This window comes from Dendropsophus ebraccatus, chromosome 4 (assembly GCF_027789765.1).
Source record: "Dendropsophus ebraccatus isolate aDenEbr1 chromosome 4, aDenEbr1.pat, whole genome shotgun sequence".
Lineage (NCBI taxonomy): Eukaryota > Metazoa > Chordata > Amphibia > Anura > Hylidae > Dendropsophus > Dendropsophus ebraccatus.
The window spans coordinates 80,506,436-80,531,810 of record NC_091457.1 but is presented as its reverse complement, the minus strand read 5'-3'; the positions used below and the strand labels follow the sequence as shown (position 1 = coordinate 80,531,810).

General features: G+C 43.6%; 1 protein-coding gene across 4 annotated transcripts; it reads right to left on the bottom strand.

The window, feature by feature from the left end:
* Nucleotides 1–3: 3 nt before the first annotated feature.
* On the bottom strand, nt 4–23,889 carry ADAT1 (adenosine deaminase tRNA specific 1). 4 transcript variants are annotated; one of them, XM_069966147.1, is made up of 10 exons: nt 23,876–23,889; nt 22,149–22,303; nt 20,254–20,310; nt 19,153–19,207; nt 10,469–10,599; nt 9,407–9,926; nt 9,192–9,331; nt 7,901–8,000; nt 7,534–7,620; nt 4–1,080 (listed from the first exon to the last, which is right to left on the bottom strand). In XM_069966147.1, the coding sequence occupies exons 2-10, from the start codon at nt 22,282–22,284 to the stop codon at nt 954–956; spliced, it is 1,353 nt and encodes a 450-aa protein (XP_069822248.1). In that variant the 5' UTR covers nt 22,285–22,303; nt 23,876–23,889; the 3' UTR covers nt 4–953. The 4 variants fall into 4 exon arrangements, with proteins under 4 accessions (XP_069822248.1, XP_069822245.1, XP_069822246.1 ...); XM_069966144.1 differs by lacking the exon at nt 23,876–23,889 and adding an exon at nt 23,342–23,671; XM_069966145.1 differs by lacking the exon at nt 23,876–23,889 and adding an exon at nt 23,342–23,671 and having other exon boundaries at nt 10,526–10,599.
* Nucleotides 23,890–25,375: the final 1,486 nt, after the last annotated feature.

Sequence of the window (25,375 nt, the reverse complement as noted above, 5' to 3'; positions counted from 1 at the left end):
CAGGGACGGTGGCTGCAGACAGTGGGGGGGATAAAGGGGCCAGGTTACATATCCGCAGCAGAATGAAAATTCCGCTGCGGATATGTAACCCCATAGACGTTCACACTACCAGGATTCGCGGCAAACTTGCAGAGTTAAATCCGCGACGTGTAGAGCTACCCTAAAGAGATAATTTCCTATCTATAGGAAAATGGGTAACAAGACTATCTCTAGGGGTTCAAAGGATAGGGAATAACATGCCCAGATGAGAATACCCCCTTATTGATTCTTTATATGAAACAGCATTAGTATGTCAATGTAGTACTGGCAGAAGCAATACAACCAGAGATGAGCAAGTTTACAGTAAAAATGAAGCAAATTGCTTTGTTCCTGTCTGCATTCTGCTCATCAGGCTGTGGGTTTTGAAATCTGCTCCACTCCATGTTGCTCCTTCCCAGGTGCTGGGAAAAGATGGATCCAATCCTTGGAAAGTGGGAGAAGTTTCTCAGGACTAGATCCAGATTTTCCCTGCACCTGGGCAGGAGCATTAGTCAGCTAGAAGGCAGCGCTTCACTTTGTTATTACTGTAAATTCACTCATCTGTAATAACTTTTTTAACCAAAGGCTATAGCCAAAAATATTAACCCTCAGCTGATTTGTTGCAGACATCTGAATAGGTTTCCTGAAGCATATTCATGGATTTCAGTAACCCTTGTTCAAAAACATAGGACAGCTGCAACAAATCTGAAGGGTGTGATTACAAAGAGCGTACCAACGAAGTACATACAGTATATGGAAAATACATTTCAAGATGTCTAAATTCTGGACAATGCATTGCATCCTATTAAAGCAGGTAGTCTTCCACCTATGCAAAGAATGAAAGCTCCTTCACTTCTATGTTGGAAATAAGGAGTGACAACCAATTGGGCACATTTCATGTCCATCTCTTAGTTCAGTGATATATACTTTGGGTATTAGCTAAAGTTCAGGTAATCCCGTGATGTTCGGATCCAGGATGTAAATGCTTGTTCTCGCAGCTGCCTCCAGGCTTCCTGGTAAGACAGAGCAGCTTCTTTATAATCACAATATGTCTTCAATTCCCTGGAGAAAAATTGGATAAAATAATGTATCACGTGAAAATATGTACATTTTTCTAGGAAAGCTGATTGATAACCAATATGGAACATCCAGCTTTCCTGAATGGCAAGTCTGCTTAGTTATAGTGATATGTTCCCTGCCCATATATCACTGCATTAGGGTATGTTCACACTGAGCAAATGGGGCGAAATCATGCCTGCTTCAGTGTCAATTCTTTGAGCGGAGGCACACAAGCCCTCCCATAGAGCCATCTGATGCTCCATTTGCTTATTGTGAACATACCCTAAGAGCAATATTTTCTCGTCCAGGACACTTGGAGAGCTAGTTGGAAATTCTGAGTACCACAGAAGAAGAGGCCATTTTTTTGTATTTATTTTATATCAAATGGAACTAAGAAGTGGCTGAATTCTTACCATCATAACTGAAGGGCAACCTAATGACATATAGACCTTTTGCACCTAATAAAAACATATATCAGCAGGATGTATGTGAAGGTGTGGTGCCACCCTGAGGACATAATAAAAGAGAATTGGCCTTTCATTCTTAACATACCCCACTCGGCACAGCCAGCTCTGCCCATACTGGTTAAATAGACCACCCTTGTACTGACAGCTGTCTTATAGCAGAGTATACAGGGATAAGTTAAATACCATGCGCAAGCTGTCAGATCACATCAATACATGATAAGAACTGATAATTGCCAGCACTCTGTGCAGAGCATTGGATGTGTACGCAAGCGCTATCACAGATAAGACGCCTTACTAGTTTACAATAGGTTACAGACCTTTATCTAAATGAGAAGTGGAGTGATGATAAGTTGTCTTATTGTAATCATGGGTGTGAAATGTCAGCATCCTATTCATTTACTCTATGACTTCTTTTTCAAGATGCCAAGTATTGCTATTTCATGTGCCCACAGTTTAGACCACAAGACTTGGGGGGGGGGGGGGGGAACACTTTTTTTTTATCATAGCGAAATTGTTAATATGTCAAACTACATACACTCATGTGACTCCTATAAGTTAACATATGAATTAATAGGGGTTTCCTATTCATGGTCTATCTGCAGGAATTGGAGCTGCTTTGCAGTTACTTAGAGCTACCACTACAGTGTATGAAACCAAGGCTTCTAGCTCCCATACACCATTTCTGGTGCCACTACAGTTGTGCTGATCGGTGGGAGTGTCAGGTGTTGGCACACTGCCGATCCACTATTAACAGTTTTAGGCCACTGTAATAAACTGCAATGATCACCCCAAAGCTATGTTACAGCTACTGCCACACACAGGAGTGTGTGACGGAAGGAAAATGAAGTAGAAGTCTTTCCTTTGTATTTCGAATCCACTTAGTTTTGGCTCAAAAACTGCAGTGGCAATTTTGCAGAGAATTTGGACAAAACCGTCCGGCCACTGGTGAACGCAAGAGGATGGTTTCAAACGCATACATTTTTATGCATGTGGGAACACAGCCTTAAAGGGTAAGTTCAGAGAGGGGGAGACAGACAGGAAAGCCCAAGCATAGTTTTTGTGTCTTCAAAAGAAAGCAGCAGCTCAGAACTGGGTGAAGGGGACTGAATAGATAACATTAAGCACGGAATGAATTGTTAGTCTCACCATGGGCAGGAACATATTAAAAGTTATGTTTGAATGGAATATTTCTTTAAAGAGCCACTGTTGCAGAAAAAAAATAAACAGGGATATTCTATGTTTCAATCAATTTTATACATATAGCCACTAGGTGTCTCCCTTCCTGTCAAAGGGAGGGTTCACACTACGGAATTCTTGCAGACAATGTCCGCGGAATTCCGTCAGCTGTCCGCCCGCACGGGCACACGCTTTTCCGCCGGTTCCATAGACACCATTCTATGGGCTGGCGTATTCCGCGATCCGCTAAAAGAAGTGACATGACACTTTCCGTAGTGTGAACCCGCCCAAACTGTGGTTCATGCTCCCTCTGTGCTGATATTTGGTCTTTTAGCTGCTCAAAAGGGACAAGTCTTCACTGCACATGTGACATTCAGTAGCAGAGAAACATGGGGTGCTCACATTGTATGGTCAGCTCTACTGTCACACAGCACCAGATCCTCATTAACCAGTGACATTATACTGACTGAATTGTTGCATAACACAGTGCAGTGTCTATTGGTAAACATGCATGATATAAACCTGTATGATGAACAGGTGTCTTTCCCTGTATGAGCACGCATAGGACTGGGACTTCCTGTTGGACCATAGTTTGGCTATATATATCTATCATGGATTTAAACATAGAAAATGTTTTTAAAAACAATAAAGGGAGTAACTTTGAGACAGTGCCTCTTTAAGGGGTTATCCAGGATGAAAAAAAACAGTTGCATTTGTTCCCTCAGAACCAGATCCACTCTTGTCCTCAATTTATGTGTGTTATTATAGATCATTCAAGTGAAAGGAGTTCTAATACCACACACAACCCAAGGACAGAGGGGGCGCTGTTTTTGAGTAAGAGCAGGTATGTGTGTATCCAGTGTAATCTACGCACAAAGCTCTATACTGTTTTGGAACCCGATAGGTGGGCCCCATACTGATACACTGTGCCATATTTTGTCTCTTAAGAGCAGTTCAAGAAAACATGCATCAAAACAATCCCATGTTCTCCTGGCAATAGGCGGCTCATTCATAGTGCAAGCTCTGTGTAATCGTGACACCAGGGCCGGACCCTTCTGCAGACATTAGCCAACTTTTCCTGGCACTGCTGCCAGCTCTGACATCAGAAAAGCAACATCCAAACGGCTCATGTATTTATTTTCTGCACTGTATAATGCCATGTACAAGGAGAAACATGGGGGTCCATAAATGGCACACAGCACCCAAGCTGCAAAATAAAGGGGGTTTCCTGGTCTCATGTATATAAAGCTTAAAATTTTCTGCAGCTTTTTAATATATTTATGTTTACAATGTTTAAAGTGGTATTTTGTCCAGGAAATTTTTAATTCTATTTAAAGGGGTACTCCGGCCAAGCTTACTTTGTACTGTGCCACCAGAAGTGTGATGGCACGGCACAGCTGCGTTCCAGCACCACCATTCTGTGCTGTGACATGAGCTGCAGAGGGTCACTCTTGCATCAGGCTAAGCTGCCCTACTCTTCAGACACAGCGCTGTGCTTTACTTTAGCAGTAAGCGAGAGTACGGCTCTGCCCTGTAGGGTGTACTCTTACTTATCTCGAGAGTACGGGCCAGCGCTGCATCTGGACAGGAGGCCAGCTTAGCCCAATGCAAGAAACGCCCTCTGCTGCTGATGTCAAGGCACAAAAAAAACTGTGCTGAAACGCAGCCGTGGCGTCACTTCTGGCAGCTTGGCCGTACTTTTAAATGCCCATTCCTAAATCCCCTGTTTGCAACATATATTATTTTCCTGTAGTCCTCTCCTGCCTCGGCTGATTCCCCCCTTACCCTCCCGTTTGAGACTGCTCCTCTATGGACTGGGTTAGCTATACAAAGAGATTGCTAACCTGGCCCACAGATGATGTAGGACAGGGACTAGTAGACGGCGGGGAAGGCGCATAGCATGCCGGGAGATATAGTTTCCCGGGCAGCGCCATCTTTAAAATGGGACGTGTAAAATAGAATGGAACATAGAAAAATTTCCAGTGGACGATCTGAGCAGCATAAAAACTCTGCTCAGATCATGGGGGATCGGTGATTACGCCCAATAGGGTTTTAGCGTCAAGAGAGAATGATTGCAGTACCCCTTTAAGTGCAGGTAAAATGTATCAGTTGTTAGATCAGGGTGTTTGCTGGGGGCACGGAAACACCCTAAGATGTAGTTTTCTGGGCAGCACCATCATGAAAATGGAACAGCATACAAGAGTTTACAACAAACGATCTGAGCAGCAGAGGTGCTGAAATGATTGCTAAGAATCGGTGAGTAAGGCCCCATTCACGCGAGAATGGCGTAATTGTCCGCCACAGAATGCTGCCAGCCTCGGTGTCATAATGACAGTCTATGGAAGGTTTGTGCGGCTCTTCTCCCTGCGTTGAGGAATGAACATGTTCATTCTTCAGTGCCGCGAGATGGAGCGCGCGCACCGTCCATAGACTGTCATTATGACACCGAGGCTGGCGGACAATTCCGCCACTCTTGCTCTGTGTGAACGGGGCCTAAGTCCTGTAGGGTTTAACCCCTTAGCGACCCATGACGTATCTGATACGTCATGGTGCCGCTCGGGGTGTTCAGAGCGGGGTCCCGCCGGGACCCCGCTCTGAACGGCGCTGATCCCGGCTGACACGTGCAGCGCCTCTATTAGCCGGCGCGGGTCCCGTTGCCGCGCCGGCTAATTAAGCCTCTAAGTGCAGCTGTCAAACCTGACAGCTGCACTTAGAGGCTTAGGTAAACACATCCCTGGTGTCTAGTGGGACGGATCTCCCCCCCGCAATGCGATCGCGGGGGGGAGATCCGTTCTTCTGCCCGTGCCGGGCCTCAGCGTCGGAATGACGCTGATCCCGGCTCGGCAATAGATTGCTATGGCCTGCAGCAGGCCATAGTAATCTATGACCGATCTAATCGATCTTTGCTGTGTATATACACAGCATTGATCTCTATGAGAGATCAGTGCTGTCTATATACAAGTCCCCCAGGGGGGCTTCTAGTTACAGTAAAAAAAAAGTAAAAAAGTGTTTTTATTAATAAAAAATCCCCTCCCCTAATAAAAGTCCAAATCACCCCCCTTTTCCCATTTTATAAATATAAATTAATAAATAAACATATTTAGTATCGCCGCGCGCGTAATCGCCTGAACTATTAATTAATCACATTCCTGATTTCGCACGGTAAACGGCGCCAGCGCAAAAAAATTCCAAAGTGCAAAATTGCGCATTTTTGGTCGCATCAAATCCAGAAAAAATGTAATAAAAAACGATCAAAAAGTTGTATATGCGCAATCAAGGTACCGATAGAAAGAACACATCATGGCGCAAAAACTGACACCTCACACAGCCCCATAGACCAAAGGATAAAAGCGCTATAAGCCTGGGAATGGAGCGATTTTAAGGAATGTATATTTGTTAACAATGGTTTGAATTTTTTACAGGCCATCCGATACAATATAAGTTATACATGTTAAATATCATAGTAATCGTAACGACTTGAGGAACATGCATAACAAGTCAGTTTTACCATAGGACGGACGGCGTAAATGCAAAACTCCCCGAAATCAAAACAAATTCGTTTTTTTTTCAATTTGACAGTGCAAATGATTTTTTTCCGGTTTCGCAGCATATGTTATGGAAAAATAATGCCTGTCATTGCAAAGTACAATTGGTTTCGCAAAAAATAAGCGCTCATATACGTCTCTAGGTGAAAAAATGCAAGCGCTATGGACTTTTAAACTTAAAATGGAATAAGCAAAAGCGCAAAAACGAAAATAGGCTTTGACCTTAAGGCAGGCACGTCCAAAGTCCGGCCGGAGGGCCATTTGCGGCCCGCGTTCCGAACTTTTACGGCCCCCCAGGTATCCAGCTTGCTATTATCTGCCTGTGTTATAAAGCATATTGCATGTAGCATGTAAAATGGTCGGCCCTCGCACATGTTCACTTCATCTAATTTGGCACTCTTCGAAAAAAGTTTGGACATGCCTGCCTTAAGGGGTTAAAGGAATTTTGTAACTGGTGCAGGTAAAATGTATCAGTTGTTAGATCTGGGTGTTTAGCACAGAGAACCGCCCACACTGGATACAATCTGTCCTGACATGCACTGCGTGGCTTAGTTTGGGCCAAGAAAGAACATAGCCAGGGGAGTTTTCCATGCTATGTGTGTGGAACAGCTGTTTAACAAACAATTAATACTTTTGCATCCACCCATATGTGAATCCCAATATGAAGTGACATCCCAATCCACTCCCAAAGATCCTTTATACCAGGCAACTGGCCAAATTGTCACACCCTATGAGAGTAGTAGAGCTACTAATCTGCCGACCGTTACACCATATTGGCAATTCTTGACATAAGTCTCTAGCAGGTCTTTATACTGGCCAGTGTCGCTGTTCATTATGTGATTTTAGAGAGACCATTTCCAGGCTGAATAGTTGAGGAAGCATTTAGGTGTTTATCAGGTTCTGTGGTAAAGTTTGTTAAACCAAAACCAGGTGTAGAGAGAGGAGCTAGAGGGGGTAAGAGCACCCTAAAGTTGGTTTATAGAAGTAGCATGTGCTACTTTTATCTGTTCTGCGAATGGAATACACCCATTAAAGTCTATGGAGAGCATCCATGTTTCATCCATATGTCATCAGTATTTTCATTGATTTTATTATTCATTTGTTTTGTCATTAAATTTCCTGCCTGGAAGACGACGAGACATCAGTATGTTGTAAAGTAAGGATGCAATGCTGATGACATACGGACATTTCATCTGGAATACGTTTGTATTACAGGTGTACAGTATTCCCATAATGTTACTAATTTTTAACTGCTTATAATATTTTACCTGAGTGAGTCTGGAGTCTGCTCTTCTGACAGATTCTCTACTAGATGAAGGAACGCATGGAATAATTCTACTTTACAGATTCGGGATCTAGAGAAATAACCATAAATCAACGACCAATACATACAGCAGGAGTTATACAACCTCACATCATGAAAGCACCACAAATAATGTGGAGTCAATACATTAATGTGCAGTTACCGTGATCAGTCATTACAACATCAGGCTGAATCAGCAGAGGATGCCATTCATCACTGCTATTACTCTTTATAGTATGGTATTTCACTAACAGTCTGCAATAATAAGGGCCACATGCATGCTTTAGTCTAGCAACCGTGCTCCATTACAGTCCTGTAAATATATTTCCTACCTGGACTGTGGTGTGCCAATTGCTTTCTTCGTCGTGCCTTGTCTGTAGCCGTTCGCAGTGACATCTAGTGGCTGATGTGGGACAGCGCACCAACTAATAGCTGCAGAAAAGAGATGGTGCACATATCAAGTTCATTCTATTTGGTATAAAAATGGCAATAACCCTAACAAGTCATGTTTTTTTTTACTTTACTACCAAAAGGTATAATAGAGAGTAAATCAAGAAACAAAAGTCACAAAAAAAGAAAATAAATCATGATGATCGTCAGCACATCCAAGGAACACATCTATAGTCAAATGCTGGACAATTTTTCCATTTTTCATTTGTAAATGTGGCACAGATGTAGCAGAGCTGTGTTTGCCATTTACTATAGTGATCTGTTTTAAATATGAATATAGGTCTATGCTCTACATTCTCATCACTCACAGCTCAGGAGGAGAACTGAACAGACTGCAGCTGGATGGGCATCAGACCTGCCACATGTGACTAACAAACAGGCTCATGCAGCCTAATAAACCATATCACACAGTAGTACTATAAGATCTGCTCTAATGGGGGAGAGTTAAGTAGTCTACAGTAATAATCAATTTGAAGAATCCCTTCACATACTCAAGGTAACCTAATGACAAACTGTATAGGAAATACTATGACTGTGCACAGATAATGCTGCAGTTTGAATAGAAAGAATCTATAGAAAATATATCAACTACACTCCACTGTTCAATGCTTATTATGCCATCTGTTATTCTTTCATTAAGTATTATTGACAAACAAAGATCTTGTAGGCACATTTCTTTACAGCCTTTTCCATATCCCTGATTTGGGTATACAAAATCTTTATGTTTGTTAATAATACTTAAGAATAAAAGATTGCATAATAAGCACTGAACGCTGGAGTGCAGTTGATATATTTTCTTTATATAATAATGACAAACTGAGCATGATGGGTAGAGCTACTCAAGTTAAAAACAAAACAAAACACATAACATGTATGATATGATCAGGTCTCTATAAACACAACCTCATGCTTTGCTTTCATAAGCCGTTGGCTACACATCTCCTATAACACTGAGAGATATCTGCCTGATATAACAGATAATTGTCCTGTGTAATAAGGCCTTTACTGTACCACTTCACCTTAGATAAGCCTCTCTCTAATAGAGTCTCCAGTGTTGTGCCCCTATATTATATAAAGATATCTGTACAGACATACCCTTTAGCTGTCTAACAGTCATTGCTCATGGGTCAGGTTTAGATTCTTACATATATCGTATACAATAGGTGTTCTCACCTGCCCCACAAGGAACCAGCTTTCTTGCATCACCGGCTTTTCTTAGTGCATCCCTCCCATGATGAAACTGTAAATGTGACTGTAGGATCTGTGGCTTATGCACATGGAATCCTTCAGGTAGACCAGAAACATTTTGGCATCTGAAAAAGAATAAAAAGTCTAAGTGCCTGCTGCCTCACCCAGTTATTTAGCAAGGGATTATGACCATGCAGTACCTACTATGCAGAGCCCTCTCCATAGACTGCAGACTAAATGGGCACTTCCCCAGCACAACAGAAGACAAGTAAATGGGTTTCTGTAGAAAGTGCATGAGCAGTGCCCCCTGGCAGCCAAGCACGTTCCATCGAGCCATCTTATCGCTGCAGGACATGGATATAGTGCGGGCTCCCCGGCCTGGCTTGACACGAAGGACTCCAACAGTGTGATAGTCCACCCCTGAATTGCGTCTATCTTGAGGCTCACCAGGAACACACTTAGCTCCAGTTCTATACACATCTAAGGGTTCAGGTTTAAAATCTGCACTTTCTTCCTTACGTCTGAGTTCAGTTTTCCCCCCATCTTCTTTATCAGATCCACCTTGTTTTATTCTCTTGTTAGCAGCTGGAGAATCACAACCTGCCTGCTTCCTTTTATTGTTGGTAGTGAACAGTAAGGGTGTCACTTCTGATGGTGACATAGCTGTGGGACACAGCTGGTCTTCTATGGTAAGCATGGGTATAATTGACGCATCACCACCTAAAGGGGCAAATAATATATTAAATACTATTAATATTCTATGGCGTGCAAAGAATATAATACATTACATGAATACAGAATATAGATGACAGGAAAGGACCTCCAACCCAGGCCACAGCAAAGAGCCATTGGGGGTACAACAGAACTATAGGGAATGCTAATTGACAAAAACAGATGCCAGAGCAACTTTGGCAATAGACAACACTCTGCTTCCCAAAATATTCCTGAACAGCTAATTTCCACAGTTTTAATCTATTGCTCCTTCACTGCAAGCCTAGCCAGATTTACTATTCAGGATGCAAGGAAAGCTTGGTGACCATAGTGTTCTAGCGATCACAATGGTTGTCACCTAGCTTTTCAAGAAGCAACAAAAAAGCAATGAGATATAATAATAGATAAGCATTTACAGAATTCTAGATTTTTCCTTTTACTAGAATCCACAGATTTGTAAAACAAGCTTTATGATTTTTTTTTTTGGACTGGACCCATAGTTGTATTCCCAGGGTGGCTAGAAACAATGAGCTGAGCAGGCAGACACTTACATGGTGTGTGACTAGTGAAGAAAACAAACGAGACCCCTGGCTTCAGCGTCCACTTACTGGTATCACTTCCAGGAACAAGCACACAATCTTGGCTCCTTGACAGCGCTGAGGAAAGCTGGTGGAGGAGATACCTGGCCGAGACAAGAAAGCAAATCCCTTACTACGGTCTACTGGCAAGAACTAATAACAGATCAGCTGCCAGCAGAACATGAGCCAAGTGTCCTGTCTGCAAGGACAGCATTCTGAGTGGCCACTGCACATTTCTGCACTTATGCTGATACTTTATTCATTGTCACAAATGAAAGATGGTATTTAAACGTTCATTTATAACAATATTCACTATGGGAGATTTATCAAACTGATGTAAAGTAGAATTGTCTTAGTTGTCCCTAGCAACCAAGACAATTCTACTTTACACCAGTTTGATAAATCTACCCCTATGTGTCTAAATATTACAGATCCTTTAAATAAGAAGTCCCCCTGAAGGAGTGCGGCTTGGTTAACGTTGCCTTTTCTGTACAGAGCACACATTTTATGCAATAGGAAGGGAAGTAATTCTCACTTAAAGAAGCCTGGAGTGCCAAATGTAAAAATGTGCTATTATAGCTCTGTGTATTAAACTAAGGAATGGCCCCATAAGTTCTCCTTGCTCAGTCTCCTTCTCTTGTGAAATTCCACATTATAGTGCAAATAACAAGTTATCACATTGCCTGGATTTTAGATGACACATTAAAGGGAAATCACTGATGCATTGTATGGTGAGAAAAAACAGAATCTCCATAGATTTCTGTCTGTCTTCAGTTCTGGCTTTTGTCAAGTAAACAAGTTGTCTGCAGCCCCTGCACAGTATAACAGAGTAAATATGCCAAGGATAAAGAGGGCAAACATACCACAAGAGACATTCTTTTCTGCACGTCTCTCAGCTACAGCACAGCAATAGGATAGTATCCCCACTAAGGCTGGCCATGCACATAATATAATGGTTGGCTGAAATTACAGATTTTAGCTAACCATAACCTGTATGTTACATAGAAACCAAAGTTCGCTGTGGCTATAAATAAGATTTTCTGATAATTATCTGCTGAAAAAAAATACAATCGTTTTTTTTTTTGTTCTTCACTGATCTGCCAGTTTAGCCTGGCCTATTGCTAGCACAATCGTTCATAGCGGCCAACATGAGAATTCTGCAGGATTGGTTTCAGGACACATCATGATACTCCCAGATAATATAAGGGTCCCTTATCTGACAGATTTTTGCAGCCAAAGCCAGAAAGACTATAAATCATAAAGGAAAGACTGAGATTTCTCCTCTTTTTAAATCCATTCCTGGTTTTGGCTGCAAAAATCTGTCAGATAATCGTTGTGTGGAAAGGGAACAAACATATCTGATAGGAAATCTTTCACCTCATGCTCTACTTTACTCCCTCTACTCATCTGTCCCGTAGGCTCAAAGAGCGAACCCAGTGTGGAGGTTGTGGAACGCTATTCATCACATACAAGATCAGTCTGGCCAGTGGTCTCTCTTTTGCGACAACCATCTCTTCCACTAGAGAAGACCTCATCCAATATTACGGCGATGGCGGTCTAGCAGACTGAAAATCGTGAAAGACATTGTGAACCCTGCCACCAAGAAATTCTCTTGTTCTCCCAGGCGTGGTTGAAATATGATTTTCTACACCCCCATATGTGCTATTTCTTACAGGCAAAAAGCTTTGCAATTTCAGTCCCTCCCTCTGTCACCACAGGGTTGGGGAGATCTGCTGTGTCCCCACCTGGCTGCCTTCTCCCAGACTGAGGGTCTTATTTCCAGCAACTATATGTTCCTCTGGTTTTACCTTGACTACACAATCACGACCTATGGTATAACCAAATGACCCTCAATTTTCCCCATCAGCACTCAGCTTTTGATCAAAACGCTCGAATTTAGCCCATCGACATCCTGTTAGGAAATGTCAGTGAAAATCTTAAACAGAGGCTACATAAGTCCCCAACTAAACTTTAAGTGAATAAAATAAAAAGGAATTGAGGTACTCACGGTCAGAGCTGTCCACATAGAGAAGTGGCCGAAAGATTTAGAGGTCAGTATCTACTACAGCCATGTGTAATGCTTCACTGCTGATGTTGTGAGTGTTAAGACGCTACTTCCATGAGGCACTGACAGGGAGGGAAGTAGCGTCCTGACACTCACAACATCAGCAGTGAAGCATTACACATGGCTGTAGTAGATACTGACCTCTAAATCTTTCGGCCACTTCTCTATGTGGACAGCGCTGACCGTGAGTACCTTAATTCCTTTTTATTTTATTCACTTATTCTCTCCACGGGCCCCACTATTTTGGGAGTATCCTGTGTTTTTGGTACAGTCAGCTTAGCAGTCCCTAGAGGTAGTAGGCCCCTATACAGTGGACTGTCACCTAACAAGACCCTGGATTCGGAGTTGTACCCTGTTGAGGGGTGATATGCACAAAGCCCAAGTGGCATCCAGGTGAGCACCTTCTCACATAATCCTTATCCTTGGTGTATTGAGGTATCACACGAGGCGCCGGTGCCCGCTTTCTTCTTTTTCTCTCCCTTGCCAACTAAACTTTTTCATGGGTAATCTCCCTACCTCAGCCTGTTCCACTGCTTATGGGATTGTCCCCAAATTAAATAATTTTGGCGCAGAACACATCTTTGCCATTACACATGTTCCCCATGCATTTCCCCTACAACCAGCTCTGGCCCTCTTTGGGCAGCATCTTGACACTGACATAAATCCCCCTCACAAACCTGAGAAGGGATTAGGTGGAGGCATAGTTGCAAAAGGAAGCCCGAGTTAAAAAGTTTTTTGCTATATGGTCACCCATTATTAGACTACTCCTACATCAAGGACCGCATCAGACAGCCACATAATTTCTGGAACAGAACCTCATAGGGAATGATCCCATGGTCTACAACGGTTTCAAACCTTATGCGCCCATTGGCGTGACCAGTTCTACTGTCATTAGGATCCATGCATCTCAAATCTTCTCCCCCCCCCCCCCCCCTATTCTCTGTATCCACGTTTTTGCTAGCAGTTTCAGGATAGGGTCATCACAGCTAAGTAGTGCTTTGGAAAGGTTCTCTTCTTCTCAACATGCAGCATAGAACCGGAGACCATTGGCAACAGATTACATGCTGGATTTAACTGTTTCACTATGTTTGAAGGATGGTAAACTACAAATGGACTTCACCAATATTGCACTGACATGGACTTATGGTGTCTTCCAGAACTCTTCTGTCTTTCTCATTGGCCCTCCCCCCATGTTGCTTATTTTTATTGAACAGTATTTGTTTGAAAAAATTTTTAATTTTTAAAAAAAAAAAAAAAAAAAAAAAAGTCTGCTATTTGCCTCTGAGGAACAAGCTAAAATTATTATGTTAATTTGTTTTCCCTAAGACCCATTGGCAGCACAACATATGGGGTAAATTCGCCCCTGCGAGCCCCTGGGACGAAGGAATATTTAATGAAAAAATAACAATTAAATTTTAATCCCCTCCTCCATGAGGTATAAATAGGCTCCACCTCCCCCTAGACCTCAGTCTAATTATAAAGAAACATAAAACACAGGGAGGGAGTCTTGTGCTGCCAATGGGTCTTAGGGAAAACAAATTAACATAATAATTTTAGCTTCCCTTACGTCCCATTGGCATCACAACATATGGGGAATTAGCAAGCATTATCCCCAATGGGCGGGTTATTTATTACGTCCGCATTAAGAACAGATCTTGCAAAGGTTGTTCTTGACAAGAAAGAAGTATCTAGCCTGAAATATCTCACAAAGGTAGTCAAAGACGACCAGGTAGCCGCCTGGCATATGTCCTCAAGTGGCACAGCGGCACGCTCTGCCCAAGTGGAGGCCACAGCTCTAGTAGAGTGAGCCCTGGTAAATTCTGGTGGATCCAGATCTGCAGAGGAGTAACATAAGGCAATGGAGTCACAGATCCATCTGAATATTGAAGGTTTTGAAGCCTTTCTCCCCTTGTTCTTTCCTGCGAAAGGGATAAAGAAATTCTCGTCTTTACGAAAATCACCTACTCTATGTAGATAGATCTTGATAGCTCTGGATACGTCCAATAAAGAAAGATCCAAGTCTTCTTCAGATGATCCAGTAGGAGAAAATACAGGCAATACTATTGGCTGGTTGATGTTGGCAAATGAAGCCACCATAGGCAGGAATCCTGAAAGGAACCTAAGGATAACCTTGTCTTGGGAAAAAAATCACGTATGGAGGTGCGGAGCCAAGGGCTTGAAGTTCTCCAACTCTCTTAGCAGAGGTAATGGCTAGTAAAAGAGAAACTTTCAATGTTAACTTGAAGTCTACTTCCTCCCAAGGCTTAAAAGGGAGGAAGACACAGGCGTCTCAACACAAAGGATACGTCCCATGGGTCTACCTGCTTTACCAGGTTAGGCCTAGTCTAGCCTTAACAAAATTCTTTACCTCCAAGATCTGAAAGAAACGTGAGTTTAGGTGTGCAAAGAGGGCTGCTATCTGCACCTTGATGGAACTAGGTTTTAATCCTTTATAGAAGCCTTCCTGTAAAAACTCCAATGACTGTGGAGTAGAAGGTTTAAGTCCATCAATACTCCTGCTTGCACACCAATCTTGAAAAATCTTCCAAATACGTGCATAAGATTTATTTGTAGTGCTACTACAAGCGTGAGAAAGAGTATACTATACCTTCTCAGAAAAACTAGAGTCTAATACGGTCCACTCAGTCTCCAAGCTGTCAAGCTGAGGCTGGAAAGATTCCTGCACAGATGTTGACCCTGGAATATTAGATCCAGATGCAGAGGTAATCTCCAAAATTCCCCTCTGCTCATATTCATGGGCAGGGTGAACCATGACCCCTTCGGCCAGAAGGGAGTTATTATTATTACTGACGACTGATCTATACTGATCTTCGTCAAACTCTGGGAATCATGGCTATGGGAGGAAAGATATACGCCAGCTGGTATGTCCATGGCTATGGGAGGAAAGATATGCGCCAGCTGGTATGTCCATGGTATTGTCATTGAGTCCACTACCGTGGGATTGTCTGCCCTGTAAAGGGAACAGAAATTCCTCAGTTTGGCATTGCTTGCTGATGCCATGAGGTCTCTCTGAGGAAGCCCCCACCTCTGGGTTAACTGAATGAACACTCTCCTTGAGAGAGACCATTCCCCCGGTAATGTCAGGCCTCGAGTCAATCCGCCAATATATTGTCGACACCCCTGATATGAATCGCAGAGAGTCTGGTTATTCTGGTTTCTGCCCAACAGAAAAATCTTCTCTACTTCCCTGAGGAGAGAAGGGGATCTGGTACCTCCCTGTTTAGGTACGCCACACAGGTCCTGTCGTTCATCCGGATTCTGACTGCTCTCTGTAAAATAGGAGGAGAAAAATGAAGAAGAGCTAGGTAAATCGCTCTGAGCTCCCTCACGTTGGAGGGCAGAGCGGATTCCTGTTGACTCCAAGATCCTGCAGTCGTGATGACTGTCAGATGAGCTCCCCAACCTGTTCCTGAAGCATCTGTCGTGATGGTTATCCAGTGTGGTTCTGAAAATAAAACTCCATGTTTGACTTGTCTCCACCACATGAGAGAATGTCTTGTTTGAGTCGATAGAACATGCATCGCATCCAAGTCCTTCAGTCCTCGGTTCCATACTGTTAGTGCTTCTCTCTGAAGAAATCTCATGTGCCATAACGCCCATGGCACCGCGTCTGCAGCTGAGGCAAGGAGCCCTAGAAAGCGCATTAATGTTCTTATGGATACCTGACGAGGAGGAATTAGGAATTAAGTCTGATTTCTCTATGTTGATGAGCCAACCTAATTGTTGAAGTATGTCCTGGACATAGGATCTTCTGAGAATTCAGTTGCACTGAGTCTGAGTCATAATCAACCAATCGTCCAGGTAAGGGATAACTTTATCCCCTGTAAACGGAAGCGAACCATCATGGTGACACTACCTATGTGAAAACAAAGGGTGCGGAGGTATTCCGGATGGAAGGACTTTGAATTGTAAGTGTCTTACCTTCCCCTGGATTTGGATGGTGATTCTTAAAAATCTCCTGTGAGCCTTCAGAATCGGTACATGAAGATATGCATCCTGTAGATCTATGGTGACCATAAAATCTCCCTCTTGGAGGATAGATTTTACCGATCTTATGTTCTCCATGTGGAACGTCTTCTTTACGATGCACCTGTTGAGATATCGCAAATCTATAATAAGCCTCCACTTTCCTGATGGCTTCGGCACTAGTAACACTGGGGAGTAAACTCCCTGACCGATCTCAGATAGAGGAACATCCTCTAGAGCCTCAATGGAAAGGAGGTAAAGAATTTCTGTCTCTAGGACTAAGTGTCTTTCTGGCTTAAGATTTCTTGACAGAAGAAATCTTGGAGGAGGAAGAGATGATAAATGAAGGACATAACCATTTTGAATAATATTTAACACCCAGTGATCTTTTCTTAATTCTTCCCAGGCAGCGAGAAACAAACTCCGATGTGTTCCCACTGGACAGCTTCTGCGTCAGAAGTCTGGTTTCTAGTCGATGTCCTTATTCTGCTGCTTCCCGGAACCTCTTCTGGAATAGTTTCTTCCTCAACCTCTGTACTGGTATCTCCCTTTGCCTCGCTGAGGAGATTTTGCTCTGCGAAAGGAATCACCGCTCTTATAGGACAATGGTAGGGACTTCCCCTCCTTGTCAGACAATTCCTCCATTAATTTATCCAGCTCAGAGCCAAACAGCCTACCTGGCTGGAACTCCATATTACAGAGCTGAATTTTGGAGTTAGCATCTCCAACCCAGGGTTTTAACCATAGCGCCCTTCGGCAGCGGTCGAGAGCGTACTAGTTTTTTTACGCTAACCTGGTTCCCTGAGATGCATCATCGCAGAGGAAGTCAATGGCCATAATGACCTTTTTTAAGGAGCGAAGGACCTTGTCCCTGCTAGCTCTACCTTCCAAATTTTCCTGGACCTTGGCCAGCCATCTTCTTAGGCTTCTAGAAACCTCAAAGAAGAAATGGAGACTGCCCCTTGGGCTGCCGCTGCCATATATGATCTCTTGAGGGCTACCTCCACCCTTCTATCCATCGGATCCTTAAGATTGGATCCGTCCTCCGCAGGCAGCACAGTACATTTTGACAGTTTGGCTATGGCCGGGTCCACCTTTGGAGGCTCAATCCAATCCTTACATTGTTCTTCCTTGAGAACATATAAGGTCTTAAACCTCTTGCTCAAACCCGGAGCCTTTTCCGGTTCCTTCCATTCCGCCTGTAACATAGACAATGAAGTCTTACCCACAGAAAAAGCCCTAGGCTTTTTTTTTGAGGAGGACCAATCCTATCCTCTTCTATTTCCTCAGGGTGTATTTCAGCTTACACAGCTTAGCAGAGCTTGTGAATTCTATCAGCTGTGAAATACCCCCTGAATAATTCTTTCACATCTTCAGAAGTAGAAGAGGTTTCAGAAGAAGAGGATGAGTTAACTTCATCAATCACAGTAAAACTGAAAATGACCATAATCCTACAGCCATAAAGTAATATACTCACAGGCTGGGAGAAGAGAGAGAAATACTCTGTTTGGTCTTTAACTTAGGACACGGGCGGCGATTCTCATTAGCCGCTAAAGTCTTTTGCACATAGTCCTTGACCCATACAACTACATCCTGAACATCAGGCTCCTCTTAGGTTTAGGTCTGCATGAAGGACAGCGTACTTAGGCATTATAAATATTTTTAGGCATTCATAAATATTTTTATGAAAGGATGTATCTTATCTGGAAAAAATGATCCTCCTACGGTATCCATAGCCGTCAGGTAGAGGAGTCTCACACTCGGCACATGAAGTGCTTCCTTAGAAGGTCTTTTGCCAGCAGCAGGACTGGTCTCCATTTCAGACATCTGCAAATAATCAATGTTTTACAATACATATAAACCACTAGCCTGGCTAGAGTGATATCGGAAAGAGACACTAGGTGGCAGCAACACTTACTTTTAAGTATATAGAAGAGAGATCACAGCACTTTGCACTCAGATGTTTTCTATTAGATCCAAATGAGCCACAGAAAATCCTTCCAGAGGAAGACAGCCAGACCTGGAGGTAGCAACAGCTTACCTTCTGCCTTGAACACACAGCTAATCCGGCATGCAGAGAGCGAGCGCCGCTGCCGGCCCCCGGAACGCATTGCTGAGACGCACGCAGCGCCGATGCGTTCCACAGTCGAACGCGACTGGCAGAAAAGCCAGTGGCTCGGGTGACACGCAGAGTGCGTTCCAAGACGCACTAGGTAAGAAAAACTTAAAAGCTAAGACCTGCAGAAGCAAATATCAGGATATCAGGATACTACCTGTACACTGGCTCCAGCGGCATCCCAGCAAACATTACCTGGAGAGAAAACCTGAATGCAACAGGTAAACAAAGCATAAAAACGGAGGAGGGACAAAGTCCCCTAGGGCTAACAGCAACGAAGTAAAAAAAGACTGAGGTCTAGGGGGAGGTGGAGCCTATTTATACCTCATGGAGGAGGGGATTAAAATTTAATTGTTATTTTTTCATTAAATATTCCTTCATCCCAGGGGCTCGCAGGGGCGAATTTACCCCATATGTTGTGATGCCAATGGGACGTAAGGGAAGCATGGTTCTTATTACCTGAAATAATTCAGCAATTCAGATATTTACCTCTGAAAACTTCTCTTTGCAATTATCTCCGCGTGACTGTCCTGGAGAATATCCCCTGTGCAAAAATAACATAACAGTTAATGACAGAGGACTTGTATCTATCATTATATACAGTGCCACTTTACATCTTGTTCCTCATATGGTACAGTGCTCAAGTTGAATAGGTATAATAGAGACATTTACAGCATATCCGCTTCTTAAAATCACAGTCAATCTAAAGCTGGACACACACAAGTTGTCAGCCATCTCGTCCACCTGACCCACACACTGAACTAAACGTGCACGTGTTTTCAATAGAAAACGTGCAAAAAGCTGAAATCCATCAGCCCGGCCCTCATCTCCCCTGACATTTACTGTTGGGAGTCAGACAGGAATCCCTATGAAATTTCGATGGCTTGCCGGTCCCACAAAGATCCAGGGTTTTGGCAGACATATATCTAATTTGCATGGTCAGCTTTACACATAGAGGAAACAAAGATCGATTTGCTTCATAGCCAGGAACAGGCGAAACCATAACCTCTTCTCACCTCTCTATAAGGGCAGGCTCATGTTGCATTGACAGCAGGGAGGATGTAACCATCTGTATTTTAACATGTTTCCTGTGAGAGAAGCAAGTCTAACATCTGCTTATCCCTTTCTCCCAACTACAATGAATATTTATGCTAAAGGGTCCTATTCCACGGGCCGAGGAGGGCTGGATCAACACTGTAAACGAGCGGCGATCTGCTAGATCTGGCCCTAAATTAACGATCAGCCGATGACACGATCATCGGCTGATCGTTCTCTCTATTTCACCGAACGATAATCGGCCGAATCGGGCCAATCCGGCCGATTATCGTTACTGTGGAATAGGGCCCTTAGGCTGATCTGAGATTATTGCAATCATGGCCATTATAAGAACAGACTATCACAGGACTATCTGTCCCGTGATAGTCAAACTTTCACCTTTCTTTGTGCATAATTTATGACAACTCTTCTTGTCTGGTTCTGACATACTGAAATTTATTCTGCAAATATCTATAAAGTTAATTTGAACAAAATAACATAACAACAAGACAAGATTTTTTATCAAGTGTCAGGACTGTATGTAGTCCAAATTACCAGTCTTCCGTAGTTTGGACTGTCCAATACATTTCGTCCCAGTTCCCATTGCAACAACTGTGAATAATAAGAGGGGAAAGTATCAGTTAAAAACTATAATATATTGAATAAGCCAATAATACCGAATCATAGATAATTTCAAATAGAGTAGTGATAAACAAACCGGCTGGACGTTCAGGTTTGTCCGAACCTGAATGCTCTGCATTTGCCTTCCAATGGCTGGAGAAGTTTAATGCCTAGGGCTTTTTTTTTTTTTCCAGAACTCCCTAGGGCTACATCTAACTTTTCCAGGCAGTGATAGTCAAATGCACAGCATTTAGGTTCAGATGAATCCCAACATTCATCAGGTTCTCTCATCACTAAAATAGGGGCATTGCACCACCTAGTGGACAGGATGAATAGCACACAAGAGGGTGGAATGTGAAGATCAGTCAGTTTAAAACCAATATTTCAAGCCTGTGACTCTCCAGCTACTGCAAAACTACAATTCCCATCATGCCTGAGCAGCTAAAGCTTTGGCTGTCTATGCACAATAGGAACTTTAGGTTTACAACAATTGGAGGACCGCAAGTTTGGTATCACTGATCTTTATTAAAGGGGCTTTCCTGGTAGAGAAGCTGAAAACAACGAAGTTGGCCGCCTCTCTTAATTTGCATTTAAAGGGGTAGTGCGGCGCTAAGAAATTATTCACAAAATAACACACATTACAAAGTTATACAACGGGTCGGGGAACACGGGGAAGGGGGCCATTCACATACATAACATACATTACAAAGTTGTATAACGTTGTAATGTGTGTTATTTTGTGAATAAATTCTTAGCGCCGCACTACCCCTTTAACATTTGCTTTGACATTATTAGCAGTTGGGTAAATGGCGTACACCTCTAAGCTACACAGTTTATATAACTCGTATGTTAGGTCCCAACTGCCAAGGAAACCCATCATCACCCTGATATTGTTCCCCCCTGCCTAGGCGCCTTTTGCGGAGGTCACCTCTAATCCTCACTGTTGCAGACTTATGCTGTATGATTATATATATATATATATATATATATATATATATATATATATATATACACACACACACACTGCTGAAAAGAATAAAGGGAACACTCAAATAACACATCTTAGATCTGAATGAATGAAATATTCTCATTGAATACTTTGAATTGTTCTGTACAAAGTTAAATGTGCTGACAACAAAAGCACACAAAATTCATCAATGGAAATCACATTTATTACCAGGAAGCCTGGATTTGGAGTCACACACAAAATTAAAGTGGAAAACCACACTACAGGCTGACCAGTGACTCGTGGTAGCATGAGATGGACTCTACAACCCACACAAGTGGCTCAGGTAGTGCAGCTCATCCAGGATGGCACATCAATGCGAGCTGTGGCAAGAAGGTTTGCTGTGTCTGTCAGCGTAGTGTCCAGAAGCTGGAGGCACTACCAGGAGACAAGCCAGTACACCAGGAGACGTGGAGGAGGCTGTAGGAGGGCAACAACCCAGCAGAGGACCGCTATCTCCTCCTTTGTGTAAGGAGACACAGGAGCAGCACTGCCAGAGCCCTGCAAAATGACCTCCAGAAGGCCACTAATGTGCATGTGTCTGCACAAACGGTTAGAAACTGACTCCATTGGAATGGTATGAGGGACCGACATCCACAGATGGGGGTTGTGCTCACAGCCCAACACCGTACAGAAAGCTTGACACGTGAAAGCCACACACCGTATTCAATAAAACTATTTTATTTATTCAGATCTAGGATGTGTTATTTGAGTGTTTCCTTTATTTGCTCCTGTGGCCAGCCACTGGATGTAATTGTACACACTCTAGCTGTAATATGCTGTCAAAAAGTCCATATGTGGAAAGAGTTGGAAATAATATCACCTTTCTTGATGTCCATCTTTCCTGCCACAGACTCCACTTGTATCACTGCAGCCATCAGAGTCCATTCCTTACTGCTATCTGGTTGGCCTTGCTTAGGGAGCTTGGTGCGGTAATGATCATAACACAAGGCAGCCATCTCATCGGCAGCGTTTGACCTTTAACCACAGAGATCACATCATGGACCACAACCAATACGAACGCAGTAATGTTGCATCTTCACTACCACACTGATAAAACACAGCCGAGCCTTGGCAGGAGTGGGGGTTTCTGGCCAAAATGTAAACTAAAATCCTACAAAGACGTGTACTGTTTTTGTATTTTAACACTCCTTAAAGGGGTTATATCCAGCGATACAAAACCATGGTCACTTTTCCCCCTCTCTTGTCTCCAGTTCAGCTGCGGTTTGCAATTAAGCTCCATTTACTTCAATGGAACTGACTTTCAAAACCCCACCCAATCTGGAGACAACAGTAGGGGGAAAGTGGGCATGTTTTTGTAGCGCTGGATAACCCCCTTTAAGCTCCATTTACTTCAATGGAACTGAGTTTGAAACCCCTCCCTATATGGAGACAAGGGTAGGGGAAAGTGGCCATGGTTTTGTAGCACTGGATAACCCCTTTAACAGTCCTTAAAGGGAACCTGTCATCACTGCCATGCTGCCAGAACCCAAGAGTCATCTGAGCTTTACCCCATTAGCTTAGATTTATAGAGCTGTCCTTGTGTGGGAGCTATCAATCAAAGCTGGTGGGGTGGGCAGAAGCCACTGGGGACCACCATGAAGACTTGTGGTCCATGGCAGGTAATAGAGATATTGGTGCATAGGATAGGAGCGTATGATGGTATATCAGTGGCTATCAATGTCTGATAGATGATGGGACCACTCTGACAGCAGGACTAACCCCCCCAATCCTGACACCACTGGCTATACAGAGCAGCCACAGGGCCAAAGCCAAGCAGCAGAGGTCAAAGAGGCGCCTCAGCAGCTCTGCCAGAGTCAGTAATTCATCACTGAAAAGCAGAATGCTGCAAATGGCTGCACACATCCCATCTCCTGCCAGGACTGGTCATCCTGGTGGGAAACAGCTCGTTATAGCGTGTGACAATAAGTACCGCACTGCCATATGTATGGCCACTGGTGCTGAAGAGTTTGCAGCAAGCATACTAAGACCTATGCTCCCTATTTCTTCTATTACCCAGCCATTCTCCTCTGGCGACCTGAGGTGACGTCACAACACGGGACGCTGAGGCGGCTGCAGCCTGGAGACCGGCGGTACAGACTGCCTCTGAATCGGGGAATACCCAGGACGGAATCCGCCTTCATTGCGTGGGATTCTGGGAGCTGTTGTCTCTTCCTGTCGCTGTTTCTAGACTACAATACCCAGAATCCCCTGCGGGACGTAGCGCCCTAGCTGTCTAGTTGTTGCACATGTACTACTTTAATTGCCGTTTCAGTGTTGTCTATAGAGGACTGTATATTCCAACACAGAGGGCGGATCTATAGCTACAAAGACACGGGACAACCTATATGACCGCTTGTCCCAACCAACATGGCGGCTGGGTCAGGGTCTGGGTGCTGTATGAGGCGCTCACAGCCCGCATTAGTATTGTCAGGGTCTGGTGGAGCAGCCTAGTCACTGCTCGGACACTGCTGCTGGTGGTGGCAGCAGCCATGTATTTCTAATCCCCAGACAACCAGTGCCCAGCATTATGTACAACTACAACCCTACCAACAAAATGGCCGGTTTTGTCCCCCTCTCCTGACAAAAACTTTTCTTAACAGTTAAAGCCCGCTCAGCCAATCACTAGCCAGGGTGCTGCCCTGTCTCAGTCAGTGATTGGCTGAGTGGGCTGTAACTAAAGACAAATTCGAAAATAAAGCAGTCAGTGAGGGAGGCCGCAGGGGGAGTGCAGCTTTATGTTCTATAAGCAAAGAATTGTTCTGTGATAGAAAAAGTTGAACATTGAGCATGAAGACAAGGGAGTGAAAATACAGCTTCAGATCTATCCGTCCATCTACCAGGATGGATGAGTAGACATTAGAGATGAGTGAACCACAAGCATGCTCGAGTCCATCCCAACCCGAGCGTTCGGCATTTGATTAGCGGTGGCTGCTGAAGTTGGATAAAGCCCTAAGGCTATGTGGAAATCATGGATATAGTCATTGGCTGTATCCATGTTTTCCAGACAACCTTAGAGCTTTATCCAAGTTCAGCAGCCACCGCTAATCAAATACCGAACGTTCGGGTTCGGATGGACTCGAACCCGGTTCGCTCATCTCTAGTAGACAGGTGTGAGGACAGCACAGGTTGGTAAAGGCAGGGAGGGGGTGAACCACATTAGAGGGGAGCGGTCATGTTAGGGGAATGAGCAGGACAGGTTGGAAGGGGCAAAGGGGGTTAAAGCGACTGTACCCACAATCTGATGAGCGGATGGAAAAATTATTAGCATAGCGATCCGTGCCACAAAATGTGGTCCACATTACAGCAGGCCCTATTTTTTGTGGCACAGATCACAGCCCTGTACACATATACGGACGTGTGAACAGCGTCATGGAATAACATGAATAAAATTGTGTGCCCGTAATAGCGGACAGAACAGGCGTGTGAATGTAGCCTTATTATTCAGTAGTGGTAGCCAGATGATGATACAGGGTGATATCAGACTGCCACTTATGTGGGGTCAGGAAGGAATTTTTTTACTTCTCCTGAGATCGATCCCTGAGGAGGGATTTTGCTCTTCACGGAATAGTAGCTCTTCAAGTTCATACTCCACTAGGACCAGAAGGGGCATTATCAAAAGAGGTTTTACAGAATAAAACAATTGATAGCCTATCACATAGTTAATCGGTGGGGTGCAAACAGCTGGCTCCCCTGCCGATTAGCTGCTCAGTGCCCGCACCACAGGGAGAGCGGAGACAGAAACAGTTGGCTAAGTTCACTGTGTAGTGGTGGTGCTGGTGTAGCCTCAGCTATTATTCCCCTCAGTATGTTGGAGGATGAATATGCTTTGTATAATAACCACCCCCTTTGATCTGAATGGATGTATTTTCATTTACATTTAGGGTGGGTTCACACACACAGTATCCACAGTGGATTTCATGCTGTGAGTTCGCAGAGAAATCCTGTCATTTTCAATGAGATGACATACTCGCCATTGGATTGTCATCCCGCTACGAGTATGTAAATGCCACCCCCTTTTTAGCATTAATTCTCTTCATGTGTAGTTAT